The following is an 18,832-nucleotide window of genomic DNA, read 5'->3' as shown; positions in this document are numbered from 1 at the left end:
CCTCGGACGCTGTTACGTCTCATACGTCTCACTGGTTACACAGGTAACGTAATTTCGTAACACAAAGGCGGGACACAAAATACACTGAATTAAGGGGGTGCGCACAAGTTACGTTGCACTCGTTACTCGGGTAACGTAAGCTAGCAATACCAAGTACGGGACACAAAAATACACTGAATTAAGGGGGCGCGCACAAATTACGTGGCACTCGTTACTCGGGTAACGTAAGTTAGCAATACAAAGTACGGGACACAAAATACACTGAATTAAGGGGGCGCGCACAAGTTACGTGGCACTCGTTACTCGGGTAACGTAAGTTAGCAATACAAAATACGGGATACAAAAATACACTGAATTAAGGGGGTGGACGATTGGAGACGGCCAATCCCGTATGCAAATGTCTCGGCGCGGGTGTTGTGCCCACTGTGGTAAAACACGCACCGCAATTAAGTTTGTCCAAGTTCCCTTGCGGGTTTGTGGTCAGCGCCGTGCGCGTGACCTTAAATAAAGTTCTGTAAGTTGCGGGAGGCGGCCCGTGCCGTATACTGAAGAACAGCCCCGCTGACCAAGTGTGGTGCGGGGTGTCTTTAAATTGATGCGGCCGGATTAGGTCCTGGACCGAAAAAAGGGACCGGGTACTCACGGAGAGGTTAAGTAATAAAAGGGGTTCTGTTAATTAGTGACTATATTTACCGGACGTTACTTTCGATGTAGACAAAGGATGTTGCCTCTCCGTGGGACGTAGGTCCGCCCCGGTCCGTGAGCTGCGCTGAACTGCCGAACTGGCATGGCGTCCGAGGGAGGCTCGGCCTCTCTCGCGCCAGGCGTGACCTCATTACGCTAGACTCCAAACGGGTGTGTCTGGAAGAGATTTTATTGTCGCTAAAATCCTAATTTAATGTTTTAGGAGGAATGGGTACGGTTCTTCTCTTGTCTACTCAGGTTTCCGCGGCTTTGTCTTTGATTGCTGTTCGGGTCGCCTGACTCGGGTGGGCCATGGCCAGGGGTGTGTTCCGTTAGCGGGAGCGTATACTGGCGGGTGCAGGTCGGGCTCTGGGGTGGTCGTCGGCCAGACGACGTCAACGTCACGAAAAAAGCTGCTGCGTGCTGCGGACTGGGCCGGGACTCGGGCTTTAATTAAGGAGCATGGAGGTATTTCAAGCTAGAACAGGCAGATTGAAGAAGAATGAATAAGAGCCAGCAAAATGCGCTCTTACCTAATGAGTTATAGTAAATAAAATTCATTAATACCTTTAAAGTTATTTTACTGTGTTCATGTCATCTAAATGATTGCCCTTGTGACACTATCAAAAACTGTTTTTAATATTGTCTTTTGAAATAAAAGCTTCGAATTTGAAATGTTATTTAAATAAACCACAAAGAAATTATATATAAAGGTGTGTACTGAATTCAAATATATTTGTAATTCCTTACTTTCACGGACGAACTACAAATAGTTTTTGAATAAACTTTTTGAAACGATTTATCTTAGTGTTTACAGACAATTTTATAGTTTTATAACGTGTTATGTTGTTTACTTTTAAAAAATGGAGGATTTGTTATAAGATTTGTTTTCATGATAGGGAATTTGTTTTTTTTTCTTCGAAGATTTTTAATTCGGTTATTTGGCGATGTTGTTTGGCAGAAGTAAATATTGAGTACAATTTGCTCTTTGGTGTGTGTTATTTTTGACAAATTTTATATTAAACGAATTTGTGAATAGTTTTTTGAAGATATTTGGTAAGATAAAATGTACTTTTTTAATTATCTCATATGATTATTGTAAACTTATAATAAAACAGTTCGAGATAAAATGTGTGTAAACTTTAATATGGAGAAATCTGGAAGAAACCTCAATAATCTTTCAACGTAATCAGAAATTCTCACTGAGGACTGAGCTGAAGTTATATCTATCAGTTGGCTCTATTTCTCTGTTTGTTTAGCAAATAGAAAAGGCTTTGTTATAAATGCATTCAGTGCCTACAATATTTTTTGTTTATTACCTCTCACGTCACATCAGATGAGACACAAATCACGCCTGGTTGCAGGGTGACCTTTCTTTCGCCGTCTTTTTCTTTTTCTTTTTCATAATTTTTCCAGGAATTATCGGACAGCGCGGCAGTATATCCTGTTTTCAGAAAATACACACGTCGCTAAAATTGCTCTGAAGCTGTTTCGTAATTCTTACTAGTTTGTGAAAAAATTAAAAATTTTATATTTTAGATTACAATACCTGTGCTTTAATACTGTCGCCGCAATTCATTGTTTACACCCGATAAATAGGAATATATGTTTTCCATGTACTTGTGATGTTCCAGAATTCACCCTGAAAGGAAGGTTTCTTAATTCCTACTGGTTTGTGAAAGAATAACAGTTTACAGCTTATATTACAATACTTATGTATTCACAGATTGCTGACGTGCATTGTTTACCCGTGTGGGTTTTTAAATTTTTTTTGGAGAACTTTAGTCAAAGTAGGTGTTACGTACTAATGAAATTTGTTTAAATAACGACTAGTGTAATTGTAAGGAATTTCTAATTTTTCGCTTTTCCGTGAGGGTCTGTGTGTGTATGATTTGCAGAACTTGAGTTAAATTATGAGAATGGTCGATTACGCTAGGTTAGCTACAGTCAAAATTTTTCAAAACATTGTGGATTGTTGGTTGGGTTAGTATAGCTACATAAATAAATAGGTACTGTTAAATCATGTGCATGGTTGTTTATGTCAGGAAAGCTACATCTTAAATTGGTAATTCCTAAGCAACCATTAAAAATATTTTACAGTATTTTTAATGTAGCTATGCTAACCCAACCAACTGTCCACATTGTTTTGAAGTATTTTTATGCAGCTAACCTAATACCGTATAATCAACCATTTTCACAATTTAATTAAAGTTCTACAAATCATATACACACATACAGATCCTCGTGGGAAAGGAATAAATGACGGCGGTCACATCAATGCACAGGTATTGTAATGTAATATTTTAATGGTAATTTCTCAGAAACCAGTCAAAATATAGCAATGCCTTTTTAGGGTAAATATAGGAACGTATCTAGTGGCTTACGTTCGGACAGTAGCAGGCATGAACGAGGCATCTTGAATGGCTGCTACACTTCCTGGACCACAGGCTCACCTGGCAGCCTATAGATGGCAGTCCCACAAGCCAGGTGTAGGACATGATAGACCCAATAAGCCAGCAACCGAATTTCAAAACTTACTCGAGAAAATAAAGTGAGATGCCGGATGGATGAAACTGGAAACCAACCCAAGCTACATCTAGGGACATTGAATATTGGAACACTTACAGGGAGGATTGAGGAAATTGTGGATGTCATGACAGAGAGGAGGGTAGACGTTTTTGGCCTGAGCGGAACAAATTGGAAAGTTATTGGGCAGATGGAACTGAGGGATGGCTATAAGCTGTACAGGATGGGAAATGATGAGGGAAGGAGAAATGGAGTAGACTTTGTAGTGGAAGAAAGATGGCAGGTGGAAGTAGAAGTAATCAGTGATCGGATTAAAAAAATGGTATTGTTTGATAAGGTAAAGAAACTGGAGGTGCTCCAGGTGTGTGTGTACCGCAAGTGGGTTGCATGGCGGAGGAGGAGGAGAAGTTTGAGGAAAAACTGGAGAAACAATTGGGCAGAGAATGGCAGATAGTAATGGGAAACCTTAACGCACAAGTTGGCAAAGATAGAAAAGGTTTTTAGGAAGTGTTAGGAGCAAAAGTAGGGGAGAAAGAAACAATGAAGGTAAGAAGTTGTTGTAACTATGTATATGCAAGAAACGGAATGAAGATTGGGAACAGCTGGTAGAGGAAAATAAGACACAAGATAACAATGTACAGCTGGGACGGTGAACATCAATCCGCCATATACTTATTTCCAGCTGGGAAAAAAAGTCAAAAAGAAAACTAAAAATATTAAAGAGATAGCAATTGTGCCCCTTGATGGGGACCAGAGGTTGTTAGTAGCAGACTTAAAGGGGTGGACATGCAGAAAGAAATAACCCAACAAGAGAAAAGAATAAATGTGTGGAAACTGAAAAATGAAGGGGAGAGACAGTAATGTATGAGGAAGGTAAAGGAGGATCTTCCCAGAGATGAAATGCAAGGTATTGAGAAGGAGTGGGAGAGATTTTAGAAATGCCTGGTTGGAGCTGCAGAGGAGGTGTGTGAAAGAACAAGCAATAAAAGGAAATGGATGGAAGCACTATGGTGGAATGAGAGAGGGAGAGAAGCAGTGAAGGAGAAGAACAAAGCCTCCAGAAGATAGTTTAAAAGCAGGTGTTCCATTACAGAAAAGAAGTGTAAGGAAAGGAAGAGAGAAGCAAGGAAAGTGGTTGCAGTGCAGTGAAGAGAAAGAAATGGATGCAAAAATGGACAGAGATGCTAGAAAATGATGTAGAGGGAAGTAATAAAATATTATACAGCCAAGAACGAAGTACTGGTAGGAGGAAAGAAAAGGGTCAGACAGAGTTAAAATAATAAATGAAGATGGAAGAAGAGGAAAAGGTTCTTTGGGGTAATTATTTTGAAAAACTGCTGAACCCAGATGGAATGAGAAGGAAGAAGAAACGAATGATCAGGAAGTAGCCTATTTTCAAAGTTGAATGATGAGATATCACTTGTAAAGATGTAGAGGAAGCACTGAAAAGGATGAAGAATGGCAAAGCTCTAGGGATGGATGAGGTGACTGTAGAAATGATAAGAGCAGCAGGAGAAGTAAGAATTAATTGGCTGTACAGTGTGATGAGGTGGATTTGGAAAGAAAAATGCACACCAAAGGACTGAAGTAAAAGGGTAATAGTTCCAGTGTTTAAGAAAGGAGACAGGAAAATATGTAAGAATTGTAGGGGGATCACTTGATGTGCCACTGTGCAAAGGTTTATGAGAAGATCTTGGGAAAGGAGTCAGGGACGTCGGAACGTTTTCATGAGTGGGGGGGGGGGGGGGGAAGATGTATCACACTTATCTCAGTCCTAGAGCGGGCCCCCGGAAAAATTTGGAATTTTAGATACAAAATTGTGCTATTTAATGAGTTTCCGAGCCAAAATATTAAATATACCATTCCAAGAATTTGATGACGTAGTATGTATTAAATATGGATTAAAATATCGTTGGTAGTGGGTGACAAATAACCTAACCCATGTGATCTACCCCTTAGCTTTGGTCTTGGAATTTAATGTCAATAGATATGATTTTCTAATCAATGTGATCACCAACGCAACGTTTGTAACTACTGGTTGAGAAAAATACTACTAGGACCAAACATTTTTTCTGGGAAAAGGAGGGGGGTGAAATGCTACTCTCACCCCCCCCCCCCCCCCCCCCATGCATAACAGCACGGGGGCGACTCGCCCCTGCTGCCCCCCCCTGTTCCGACGTCCCTGAAAGAAGTTAAGAAAGGGCAAATCAGGCAAATGGTGGTGTGAAGAGCAGCATGGATTTAGAGAAGGAAGGTCTGCCATATATCTGATTTTTGCCATATGACAACTGATGGAGAGAAGATGTGAACATGGAAAAGATCTCGTAATGATTTTCCTGGATGTGGAGAAGGCATATGACAGTGTGAAAAGACAGTAAGACAGTGTTTTTGGTAGGCTAGGGAAGAAGCTGGGATTAAGACAGAGTTAATAAATAGAGTGAGGAGTATGTATAAGAGAAACAGTAACAGTATGAGAACTGGAAGAGGGATGACGAAGTGGTTCAAACAAGCGAACGGAGTGAAGCAGTTCAGTATATTGTCTTCATTGTTATTTATTATAGTGATGGAGAGAGAAATGAAGAGGTGTTTCAATTGTTTCTGGTTCTCCATGTACGTTAACGGAAGTTAAAAGATTTACTTCATGGAAAAGCTGCACTGTAAGAATATTATCCAAGCATCATGTACCACAGGATCAAAATGCACTGGATCATGCCATCAGAATCAAGGGGTATACTTGAATATGTGGTACAAAACAATTACCAAAATGGCTTACAGTGATAAGTGATTTGACACACAAAAACATTAAGGAATTCAGTTGATGGAAAACCTTTAAATATTTGTACATTGACTACACTGTTAATTTAAAATTAACAATCAGTGCCCTTTATATGAGGCACCTGTTTCAAATTGACTGTTGTTATTGTTGTCCACCTGCCAGGTGTCGAAGAATTTCATTTTTAACATTTACACAATTTTTATCGAAAAACTTTTTTGTTAACCTTTGACATGTATATTTATAATCAGCCTTTAACAACCACATTATTCGTATGCATCACAAAATTAAATGGGATGATGGGTGTAAAATAATAATTTAATTTAAATAATTTGATCTCAGAGACAAATATGTCTTGTTTGTAGAACTTTGTTCAATTAGACATCTAGATACTTGGTAAATCACCATAAAAAAACAGGTTGCTTTGTGGTAGTCCGTTCAATCCAGTTGCTACATCACTGAAACAAAACAGTTTTTTTTTGTGGTAGTCCGTTCAAATTTCATTTTTGAAAGAAACGCTTGAATAATTTCAAGTGATATTTTTTTTCTATTTTGGATACAAACTTTGCTAGTAAATAATTTTTTTACATTCTTTTATTTGTCAGTAATTCTGTAACTATCTCAATTTCTGTTGAATCTTACACTTAAAATAATTATGAGTAGCATTCAAGAACAGAGAACAACGAAAGTTGTCATGATTGAGTTACTGTGTATTTGGATGACTTGATCCAGATTATTTTGTCACGTGATGAAAAACAACGTAAGCTCAATGTTTTTTTTATTCATAGATGCTTCCTGAAAACAGTTTTATGTTCTTGTCTACTGCTACAGTAATGCTACGAACTATTATGTTAATATTTGGGGCAGAACTATTTTCTCAAGGAAACTTTCATGCTCTGAACCCTTCAAGTGTATGTTTTATGAGAGGCTGTGCTGTGCCTGAGGTGTGCCCGTGTGGGTTGCAGATAGCGGAAGATGGACTTCCAGAACCGCCCCGGGGGCAAGACGGGAGGCGGGGGCCAGGCGTCATGGTCGGAGAGCAACCGCGACCGCCGGGAGCGCCTGCGGCAGTTGGCGTTGGAGACCATCGACCTCAACAAGGATCCCTATTTCATGAAAAATCACTTAGGTGAGTGTACCGTACAACTATAGTACACTACGGTACACGAGTTACAAGCGTTTCCTTTATTTTTTCTCAATGTTTTGTTGATCTTGGAACTGGAAAACAAACAGTACCTAACTTGGAATATTGTGCCTTGGTCTACATTGACTAAAAACATATATATATATATATATATATATATATATATATATATATATATATATATATATATATATATATATATATATATATAAATTTTTTAAAAAATAATATAGTGTTTAGGATTACATTTTAAAAGGACATGTTTCAAAGAACTTAATTTAGACTTGTTACTTCAACGGTTGTTAAATTATTTAAACTTAATAAACAAAGCCAAATCTTAAATTGTAATGCCCATAAAAGAGCGTTACTGCTAAAAGTTTTGAGTTCGAAGTGGTTTTAATTTTAGTACATGTGTTACCGATATGCTGGTTCCTTGAATTATGATTTACACATTTTATTGTTGTAGACCATCGTGTTGTATATTCGTCTAGGCTATCTTTAATTTTATATAGTTTGTTGTTGCGTTCAACATGATAGCAAAACTTTTAATCAGTATGTATGCCACTTTCCTCATAACGCAAAATAGTAGTTTTAATTTTTTGTGTTGGTTTTAATGTTTTTGTTTTTAAAATTTAAAGGTATTTATTTAATTGTATGCTCATAACCTTCATATAATTTACAAATCTTTACATAGTTTTTTTTATCCCTCCAGAACTAGGTATCAGTAATGCTCCAATATTACTCCGTAGCCAGGCAAACCCTTGCTGTTTTGTAGCTGCTCTGTGTGGTTTACAATGGCTTCTATCAGTATTAGTATTATGTATATATTTTTATTCTTTTTCATTATGTAGTTATTCTTAATGGATACATTTCTTAAAAAAATTTATTTTGTCTTCATATCCCAAACTATGGATAGTGGTACAGAAACCAGCCATGGTAAGGCTCCGTACGAGCAGTTGCCTGAAGTGAACATTAATGTATTTGGACTCAATAATTATTTTGTTGGTGATAAGTAGCGTACGTTTGACACTCACACATCTCTGGTAGTGAAGAGTATAAAGGTACTCTCACATTTAATATTTTAAGAGTAATGAAAGATAATGTTTTAATTCATGACATTTGTTTTTGAATAGTAATATGTATTTATACTCTATGACTTTCTAGCAGTATGACATTTAATTTACTTTCTTTAGTATTTATTTATCTTTGCATGTTTGTTCTAGAATTTTTATTTACCTATCAAAATTTGCAGTGAAAAAATTAATTTCCAGTAACGCAGTTGTACAAATATAGAACTTGTTACGTAGGCTAGGATTGGTGGCTGACGTTTTATTAGTTTTGGGTAGTGTAAAATTTATTTTGTTTTTTATTTAAAATATATGAAAATCGTTGCCGGACGGATCAAAAAGAAGGTTCAAAATGGAAGCTTTTAGTTAGTTCCTGAATGTTGCAGGAAGCAATCTTGTATTTCTGACACCATAAATTGGAATATAATTCAACCAGATTGGTCGAGTTTAACTAATTGGTTCATCTAATTGATTTTACGAGTAATTCTACATCTAATGAAGATTGTGAATATTCCTACGAAACCAGAATTTTATAATATGTATAAATTTGAGTTTTTGTTGTTTGATGTTTTAATTTAACTAAGGAGAACTAATTACGTCTTGAACTAATATTGGAAATGTTCGAATAACAAATTGTATCTACTGCGACGAGCAGAACATGACGACTTCCCGGATTTGAGTTCGAGCAGTTTCTGAAATACATCGGAAGTTTATTCTTATCCAACTAATTGATAGTTGCTGTAGAAATTGAAAGAGCAACTTTTGTACTCCAGCTTTTACAAGAAGATTTATAACAATCTGATCAAGTGGAATATAACTATATTGAAGTTAGGTAAAAATGGTAAAATACCTACCAAACCAAGAGTTACCGCAGATTTACCAGAGTCCATACCACTGATGGCGCCAATGTGCAACAACGACGATGGTGAAAGACAGGTCGCTGGTATACTCGATCCTGTACACGGCCAATGTCATAGACTTTTTCGTAAGGTGTCCCTGGATGAAGACGGCGATCTAGCTTCGCTTGCAACAGTTCATTGTATTGAGCACTAATTCAAGGTTGGTTCGCCCTGTAGCGATTAGTGTTTTGTCTTTTGCGAGATCAGAATAATAATTCATCTAGAGTGAAACTAATGATTTAAATTGACTGTTCGCTTTATGGTCTCAGTTCACTACCAGTTCAGATTTATTTCATATAAATATTTTCATATATAAATTTGTATTTTATTCTGCTGTCATTTATAAGAAACATACATATGAAATTAGCTATTCACTAAAGTTAAATGTTAACTGATTTAAAGGTACGCAAGTTGTCTAAAGTTCCTTTTTGTCTACAACTTGTAGCCAATTTTTTTATCCCAGAGGTCTAGCTACTTCTTCTGAGTTAGTTGAGGTTGGCAAAATAACAAATATATTATTATAATATAATTTAATTATTGAAATATTAACACTTATTTATACAAGAAGATACTGTAATTAATAGTCTGTGATTGCTGACTTCATACTAACAGTTATAAATACACCTGTGGTTCAATGATATCATAAAGGTGTAACTGCTGTAAAATCTAATTTGATATAAAATAATTATACCTTTGCATGTATGATGTACACCAAATATTAACGTCATAGAAAATTCACACCGTTAAGTCTTTTAAATTCAGTTTCGAAGTACCTTATTTTTTTTGAAATTAGTGTAGGTTTATGGCGTCCAACACAATTACTTTTTCTTTGCATGAGTTGGAGATTTTTATTGTCTTAAGAATTAAAGTTTGACTCTTAAGTACAGTCTAACTGGTGATATTGGTGATGTGTATTTAACTGTTTCAATCTACCAGTTTTCATAAAACACCAAGTCAACTTCAGCACTGTCACTAACAGTGCTGATATGAAGTTGACTGTGCCAGTAACAATGTTTCTTTTGGTGTTTCAAATACCAGTGTCGCCTATCCAGACCCAGTTTCGGGAGACTTCAACCAAGAAAGAATTATATCTATGATATTGGAACCTATTGTTGAAGCAATTCCGTTCGCTCGTTCACAAATGCGAGGGCTGATGACGCGGCTGCCGCAGGGTCGTACGAGTGCAAGCTGTGCCTGACGCTGCACAACAACGAGGGCAGCTACCTCGCCCACACGCAGGGCAAGAAGCACCAGGCCAACCTCGCCCGCAGGGCCGCCAAGGAGGCCAAGGAGTCGCCCCAGCAGCCCGCCCCGGAGAAGCCGCGCGTCGAGCCCAAGAAGTTTGTGAAGATCGGGCGGCCGGGCTACCGCGTCACCAAGCAGCGGGAGCCGGAGACGGCACAGCAGAGCCTCCTCTTCCAGATAGATTACCCGGGTGAGTGGCACCTCCTCCCCCCCCTCTCCCCTCTACGAACCAGAGCTCTGCTCCTACTTACAGTGTACTCTTCCAACTCTACAAACTGCTTGCAGTGATAACTTTCTATAACATGTGGCTGGATTTGAAGCAATAATAGTTAATGACTAATTTATTACATAATTTGCATATCCTTTGTGGCCCCAGAATCAGCTTGCTCCCCCTACTTATTTTACAATTATTATTTTTAGTTTTGGCTCTTATAATTTTTTGTGAAATTCTTAAACTGCTATCCTTATAAATATGCTCTTGGATGAGTAGTGTGTGACTTGAGTGAGTACAGATACTGCTTTATCATTAACTTGGTCATTGTTGGATTGAGTACAGGGTTGAATATAGGTTGTTGGTTTACTAAAGATTTCACTAAACTCAAATGCTAGAACAAATAATAATTTTGAACATTAATATTTGGAACACCTGTTATAGATTTTGTGAGTTTGTTATGTGCATGTTATTTAACTTTGTGGACTACTGTATTTTATATGCTGCAGATCCTTTAAATACCAGTAATCATTAAAGTACGTGGAGATGTTTTTGTTTGGGTGGATTTGTTTGTTGTGTAGTGCCACTTAAGAGGGTTGTTATACTCAGTTTTTTTTGCACTCTAGGAGTTGTAAACGTTAGGAGCAAATGAACCTAGGTCAAAAAGAGTTCGTAAGTTTCATATAGTTGAAGAGAATGATTTGTAGTTTTTTTTTTTAACCTGGCACAAAGAATATGATTGTGAATTAAGAGTTGTCTGAAGGTGAAACTTCTTTGGCAATACCTAATATCATACCACAAAATATGAGAGCTTAGTCAAATTATCTTGTGTGTGTTTAAACATAAGATCTGAATTAAGGAGGTCCTTCATATAACCTGTAATTTAAGAAATATGTTTTAGAAATAATACTTCATTCAAATTATCATAATGTTTAAATGTAAGATCTTCATTTTTATATTTAACATTGAAGATAAGTAATTAATTGTCCTAAAAATTACAATACACTAAATATTATGAACAACCCAGAAGTAGACTATATCACCAAAACATCCAGCGCTACATTTTTACTTGTAAAGGGCCTGGATTTAGTTCTCGACAGAGCTAGGAGCACTCGTCAGCTTGCTTCTGTGTGATGGGTGTGTGCAGTGGAGATGAAGTGAAAATAAATCAGGAGCCTTGTGCTCATTGAAAAATAGGTGTATTAGTTGATTCTTGTTTGTGAATATTTATTTATATAAAACTAATTTTCCATTACCAATACATTGAACAAGTAGGACGCAATCACAATCAAATTTAAATGAACAAGTGTACCATGAATGAGGCTGAGAATGTTATTTGGGTTCGTTTTCTGTAACTTAGTATGTACAAGGTTTTTATTTTAAACAAATCATTTAATATTCAAAATAGTTAAAAATACTCAATTATTGTGTTCTTAATAAATATGTAGTTGATGTACAAACAATTTCCATGCTTAAATTTTTTCTGTCTTAAGAAAAGGTATTGCCAGTTTTTTTTAAATATTCTTACTAGTTGCACTACTCTATTTGGTTCCATATACATGTGTGTGTGTGTTTGTATATGTGTGTATGTGATTTTTCCAATTTATCTTACTACATTTTGCATAAATTTTTCTTTGACTCCCATGAAGTGTGAAAAAAAAGGTTTCACTGTATTTGTAAATTTGTTGAGTAAAATATTCAATATTAGTGATTAATTTGTTATTTGATTCAAATTTTGAATCCATAGAAAAAGAAACAGGTTCACAGAAGCTTACCTTCCAAGTTGACTAAAGTGGCACAAGTGGTAACTCTAGTACACAGATAAATTAGAATTACTTAAAGCAGTATAAATAAAGTTTTAAATAATTACATTTAACTTCTTACAAAACTACACTTAAAGGAAGAATTAAGTCTAGTCACAAAATCGGTATACCTGGAAAAAACAGGAATTTATTCATCGCTAATAGTATAATTTGTGAAGTTTTACGTAGTCTAAATGTATATTTTATCTAGAACCCAATGGTAAAATTCACACCATGCTCAGACCTTCCAACTCTCCCGATTTTGGCCGGAGACTCCAGATTTTGTAGGTTATCTCCCGCCCTCCGGAGCTTTCATATAAATCTCTGGACTTTTGACTTATCTGCGATGAATTTCAATATTTTTTTGCGTCAAATCTCAAATCATGCATCAATCGGTAAAAATAATCGCGATTATCGTAAAGTACTTTCGGCGAACTCCATGTATTATCGATTATCGCAGGTAGTTAGTTCTGTGGACTCAATATGCTATGATTATCGCATCACGTGAATGAATCGAAATAGTTTTGTCAGCCATTATTCTATTGTGTCCCACTAATTATTCGCGAATGCTTCAGTCAATTTCTATGTGAAATGCGTTGTTTGAAATTTTAAAATGTCTAGAAAATATTAAACTGTTTACCGACATGCATTTTCAGAAGAGTATCCGTGTATCAAAGAATCTCGGAAAGGTGCTACAAACATATGCTTTCTGTTGCTTGTGTAGATGTGATTTTTCTGTGGCATATGGCGGTAGACGCGATGTTATCAAACATGTGGAAACAAAAAAAAACACAAAGAAAGTGCAGTGTGCGTTGAAAGTAATTGCAAGTTGAATTTTTTTGTTCAAGAAAATGATTGTGAAAGTGTTACACGTGCGGATTGTTTGTTTACTTCGTTTATCATCGAACATAACCTCCCATTTAGCTGTGCTGATCATGCCGGGCCGTTGTTTAGGATTATGTTCCCGGACAGCCAGATAACCAAAATATACGGGTGTGCCCGAACGAAAACATCAGCAATTGTGTGTGAATTAAGCATTAACGGAAAAAAGACAACTGTCGAAATTCTTGAAAATACATTGTTTTCTGTCTCTACGGACGGTAGCAACAAAAGTGATGCTAAACTGTACCCTATTGTAGTCACTTTTTACAGCAAAGACTCTCAACAAATTGAAAACTTTGTACTGTCTGTCCCTTCATTAGAAGGTGATGCGACTGGTAAAAATATTGGCAATCTTGTACTCACCACCCTCAAATCATGTGATATCCCGTTGTCAAATTGTTTGGCCCTAAGTGCAGACAATGCACCTGTAATGTTGGGATTGAAAAATGGTGCTGTGGCTCTCTTAAAAACTGAGATACCAAATCTCATAGTAATAGGTTGTCCATGCCAGTTAATAACTTTGGCTGCTGAAAAGGGAGCAGCATGCCTTCCTGTCAAAATAGATTAATACGTATTTGATCGACATTTATTTTTATTTAGATAAAAGTGCGAAAAGGAAAGAGCATTTGAAGCATTTCCAGTAATTACATAACACAGAAATTAGAAAGATTTTGAAACATGTGAGTACACGTTGGCTGTCTCTTGGTAGGTGTATATAAGTAGATTGTTGCAGCAGTGGCAACCTCTTGCAAGTTTTTTTAGAACTGAAGTTTGTGGTCAGAAGGATTCCCACGTTAGTGATTTACAAACTTACAAAATTCCCAAACTTGTATATAATCAAGTTACTAGCAAAGTTTCAAACTCTGTTCAAGACTCAGACAAAGGTTCTGGAATAAGTAAGTCTGCAGTTTCATCCAGTTCAAAACGAAGCTTAGAGACACAAATGTGTACTAGCAAACACAAAAAACCGAAACAAAATGACACTCCAGTAAGTTGCAGTCTGTCACGGGAAGAAAGGTTATTTATGTTTATTTCTTCAGAACTGAATAAGGCGTTTTGATTATTTCTTTCAAATACTATACCAGCATTTGAAACACCAAATTTGCTTTTCCAGTCCAGTGTGCCTCAGATTCATGTGCTAAGATCATGTTTGCTTAGTATGCTACAGAACATAATGTCTAAATTTGTTAAGCCAGCAGCAGTCAAATGTGCATAGTCAATTTTAAATGTTGACTACCATAGCAAAGACAATCAGAAAAATGACTGTGATATAATAGTGGGCAGTGCGACGACCAAAGTTGTGGCAACACTAAAACAAGAAGAGAAGTTGATTTTCTTTGATTCTGTAAGAAAATATTATTCAGGAAGTTGTGATTATATGGTACATAAATTTCCATTTAAAAGTGATGATATGATTAATGCTGAAGTTGCAAATATTGAATCAATTTGCAGTGCATCATTTTCAAGCTTGCAATATTTTGTGAAAAAATTTCCTACAATTCTTGCTTCTACTGAGCAAGATTTGGATGAAGAATTAGATGCATTACAGGCCCAATTTTGTAATTTTCAACTTGAGCCAGAATTACCACACGACTTCAAGAATGAAGAAAGAATAAATGTTAAGTGGTCAATGGTGGGTCAGATGAAAGCTGCAGATGGGACATTAAAATACAACAAATTATCCAGATTAATGCTTGCTATTTTGACAATCCCACACAGTAGCGCATCTTGTGAGAGAGTATTTAGCCAGGTTTCTAAAACACACACACAGTTCAGGTCAGCACTTAGCGAAGAAACCCTGGAATGTCTTCTGACAGCAAAATCCACCCAAAAGGGAAAATGTTTTGAACAAAAGTTTGATACTTCATTTCTCAAGACTGCAAAATCAGCTACAACATCAAGGAATCAACAGCATTAAGGTAGTATGACAAAGGTTCACTATAATTTAACTATGTTTTCGTGGATTGTAATTCTGTATTTTATTAAAGTTTTTTTTTTTTTTAGATATAAAGAGGTTAATTTATTAGTCTTTTGCTATAAATTACTGGTTGGTCTTCTAATCATTGTATGAATCACACTCAATAGCCTTTTTATGGTGTTGTGTAAAACGTCGCAAATTTCAAAGTTGGGCAACTACAAATTTTGGCGTGTATGTTGAAGAGGAGGTGACGAACCTCCTTATTTTTCAGTTTGGGAAGTTGGAAGGTCTGCATGCTTCTTGACAGAGAATATTAAAGGATCATAATGAGGTGTAAAGGTTAGCTTACATATTTTTATGTTTATTCAGTTTTTTTTTTTTTTTTGGTTAGTGGTAGTATGTGGACATATTTATTTATTGTTGTATTTTTAAAATTTTAACTGTATAATATAATTTTTCAATGTGTAAAAATGATTCAAAAATATTATTTTGGGAAATCATCAAATATTATAAATAAGGCCTTTTAAAAATGACTAAATGAGCTGTGTTTCAGAATAACCTAAGGGGCAGAAAGTGAATAAAGTTTATGAAGGAGAGTCAGTGGTGGTCATAATTTTTAATTATATTTATTTGGCTCTATAGTAGCTAATTACTTGCTGTGAATGTATCTGTCAGTTGCAAATACATGTGTTAATATTTTATTTTTGTGTGTGCGCAGAGATTGCAGAGGGAATATTCCCCCGCCACAGGTTCATGTCTGCGTACGAGCAAAAAGTTGAGCCCCCAGACAGGAAGTGGCAGTACCTGCTGTTTGCTGCCGAACCATATGAGACTATTGCATTCAAGGTGTGTAGTGTTGAACCTCAGCTATCTTAGTCGTCTTTTGGCTTCACTCTGCCAGGTTTGAGTTTATGTACCTTTTGTCCAGATCCGTACGATAACACTTCTAACTAAATACTTACTTCTTTTTTTATTGTAGTAATGACATTTTAAAATTGGATTTGACATGAAATGCATGATACACGATGAGTATGATCATTTTTTGCAATTCATTCTCCTTAATTTTGGGTATAAATTTCATGCTTTTAAAATGATATTAATTTAATTTTGTTTGTTATTTGAAAGTTAGATTTCTTGAGATGTACTATAATTTGTTTGGATTCTGCTTTTTTTTTTCTTCTCAAGTTTAAACTTACATTTAAATGTTACACAGTACAGTGTATGAACTTGTACATATTTTGGTGTGGTTGCCATGTTGTTCCAATTAACAGTGGAATTAATCTGTAAAGTCATTCACTGTTACCTTTATTGAAATGTGAAGTAGTTCCTCAGAAAGATGATCGCTGAGAACACACTGCCGTGTGCCACAGGTGCCCAGCCGAGAGGTGGAGAAGTCTGACGGCAAGTTCTGGACGCACTTCAACAAGGACACGAAGCAGTTCTTCCTGCAGTTCGCCTTCAAGCACGACTTGAAGCAGCCGGCCATGGTGATGGGCCAGCAGCTGCCCAGGCCGCCCCCTCCCCCCACCCCACCCATGCGCCTGCCGGGACCTCCCCCCAACCTGCCACCGCCCCCCATGCCCCCGCCTCCACCCATGATGCACCCCCCGCCTCCCCCTCGCCCCATCATGCCGCCCCCGCCACCCATGTTCAACCCTGTGCCACCCCCGCCACCCAAGATAGGCAGCGTGCCCATCCCGCCCCCTCCACCGAAGCTCAGCGCAAACTAGCCGTGCCTAACACCCGGTGTGTGGGTGGAAGGTATGTGGTGCATTCGAAAGTCGTTTACGTTGCTTTGTGGTTCCGTTTATAAATGTGGCAGTTCATGTTTTACACATGCTTCTGAGCAAAGAAAGTTGAGAATGCTGTTTTCATACTAAGTGCAACTTCTTGAAGTAAAATAATGTGTATTCATTCCATAAATTTTTTTACAATAATTATTTGTACTATAAAAATATAAACATGTCCGCTCAAATGTGCAGGTCTTTAAGAATGATAAACAGTAAACTTGCTGTAGATGTTTACGGTTTCTTATTGACACACATTATTCCTTTTTTCCTTGTTTCCTCTGGCATGCAGTAACTGATATTTAAAGTGTTAGAGAAGGAATGTGCGAGAGGTATTTGTTCAGTTCATGGCTTGAATTTAAGGATTTAGAGATTCTAGATAAGGTTGAGGATTTTGAACAACTCTTTGTTGTCTAATAAGCCTTATGAAAATATGATTTTTCTATAATAAAAAACTGAGTGAAAGTCAAATATGAATAAAATTACTACACAGGTAGAAGAACCTCATTAGAGTAATCATATCAAGAAACTCTATTAATTTATTTCCAACCTTTTACTAGTATTCTTTTTCATCCCACACTCAAATAGTTTTATAATCAAGTATTTTGTATTTAAAATTTTTATTGATGTACGAAACTTAAAAACTTGAGTCGAGGGATATTGTTTGTCACTGCAATTAGAGCCTAGTGTTGAAGTGTTTTGTGCCTATGCAAATACTGCTAATATAGTGTCACGGCCGTCTGCTATCTAATCCTGCGTTGACTATGAAGATGGATGTGAAAGGAAAGTGTGATAATGAAATGAATATGATGGATGAAGGGAAGGGGAGTGGATGTGAATTTTACAGAGTTTGATATCTAAACTGATTCATGATATCCCCAAGGCCCTACATGGATATCTGAATACTGAGGGGTTTTTCTCCACCAATAATATTTAACCTTTTTTAAAGAAAGGAAGAGGAAGGGTGATGAGTCCCTTTTTGATGCATACAGAGGGGTTAATCCTTAAAAAACGAATCAATAACTTCAAAATGACCAGTTTTTAATAAAAATTTCAGGAATGGACAACAGTGCTAGTCACATTACTTTGGACAATATTTTACTTTGACACTAATACAACAACAAAGATACATTTGTTTAAACAACCATAGTTGAACCTAGTGGGGATAAGAGGTTAGATTGACGTCATGCTGTCGGCCATTTCCGTCTCTGTATTCCTATCCTGGTTTGTTTTTGCGAATTATGGTCTGTGCGCTTACAGTCCTTCCAACTTCATTAAATCATTCTGGCATGTGATATGTTAACTATTAATTTTACTTCCTTATAAAAAGATTTTTTTTTTCAATTATAACTGTTGAAGTTTTTCTTGAGAGAGAGAAGTTTTTGTTAAGCCTTAATTACCCTACATTGGCCTTTAGGTGTGGTAACTGTTTTCGTCAAACCATAATGACGTGGTCATGACCCGTTAACGACTTCAGACTTTTGTCTGTGGCTTAAGAAGCCCTACCTGACCGAGTTGACGTTTGTTTATTATAACAGCACAAATCCTTTGTGCCTCTGTTTCAAATATTCCTCATCGCTGATTCGTTGTCCTGTTTCCCCTTTCTCGACTCGTCTGCCCTGCTATGAGCTATGAGGCCTGCGAGGCAAACAAATTTGTTGTCATCTTGGCTGTGTTCTGCTAACATGAGCAAACATTACCACCCAGCCTCCTGCCTGTGATGGCCTTGTAAACTGTTTCTACTAGCGGCGCTGTTTCCTCATCGCATCGCTACGACCTAGCGTGCTATGTCATTCCCAAACACAATTTCAATATTCTGGGTCTTTGATGTTACTAAGTTAAGTACCGTATTGGCCCGAATATAAGGCGACCCCGAATATAAGGCGACCTGCAG

The 18,832-nt window shown here is 36.9% G+C and overlaps 1 protein-coding gene across 1 annotated transcript; it reads left to right on the top strand.

The window, feature by feature from the left end:
* The first annotated feature begins 1,533 nt into the window (after nucleotides 1-1,533).
* LOC134536795 (splicing factor 3A subunit 2) lies at nucleotides 1,534-17,173 on the top strand. Its single transcript, XM_063376725.1, has 5 exons — nucleotides 1,534-1,740; nucleotides 6,949-7,112; nucleotides 10,265-10,528; nucleotides 15,870-15,997; nucleotides 16,522-17,173. Exons 2-5 carry the CDS (start codon nucleotides 6,959-6,961, stop codon nucleotides 16,879-16,881), a joined length of 906 nt encoding a protein of 301 aa, XP_063232795.1. The 5' UTR covers nucleotides 1,534-1,740; nucleotides 6,949-6,958; the 3' UTR covers nucleotides 16,882-17,173.
* The last annotated feature ends 1,659 nt before the right edge of the window (nucleotides 17,174-18,832 follow it).

Source organism: Bacillus rossius, chromosome 11, assembly GCF_032445375.1.
Source record: "Bacillus rossius redtenbacheri isolate Brsri chromosome 11, Brsri_v3, whole genome shotgun sequence".
NCBI classification, from domain to species: domain Eukaryota; kingdom Metazoa; phylum Arthropoda; class Insecta; order Phasmatodea; family Bacillidae; genus Bacillus; species Bacillus rossius.
This window is presented reverse-complemented; position numbering and strand designations above follow the sequence as displayed.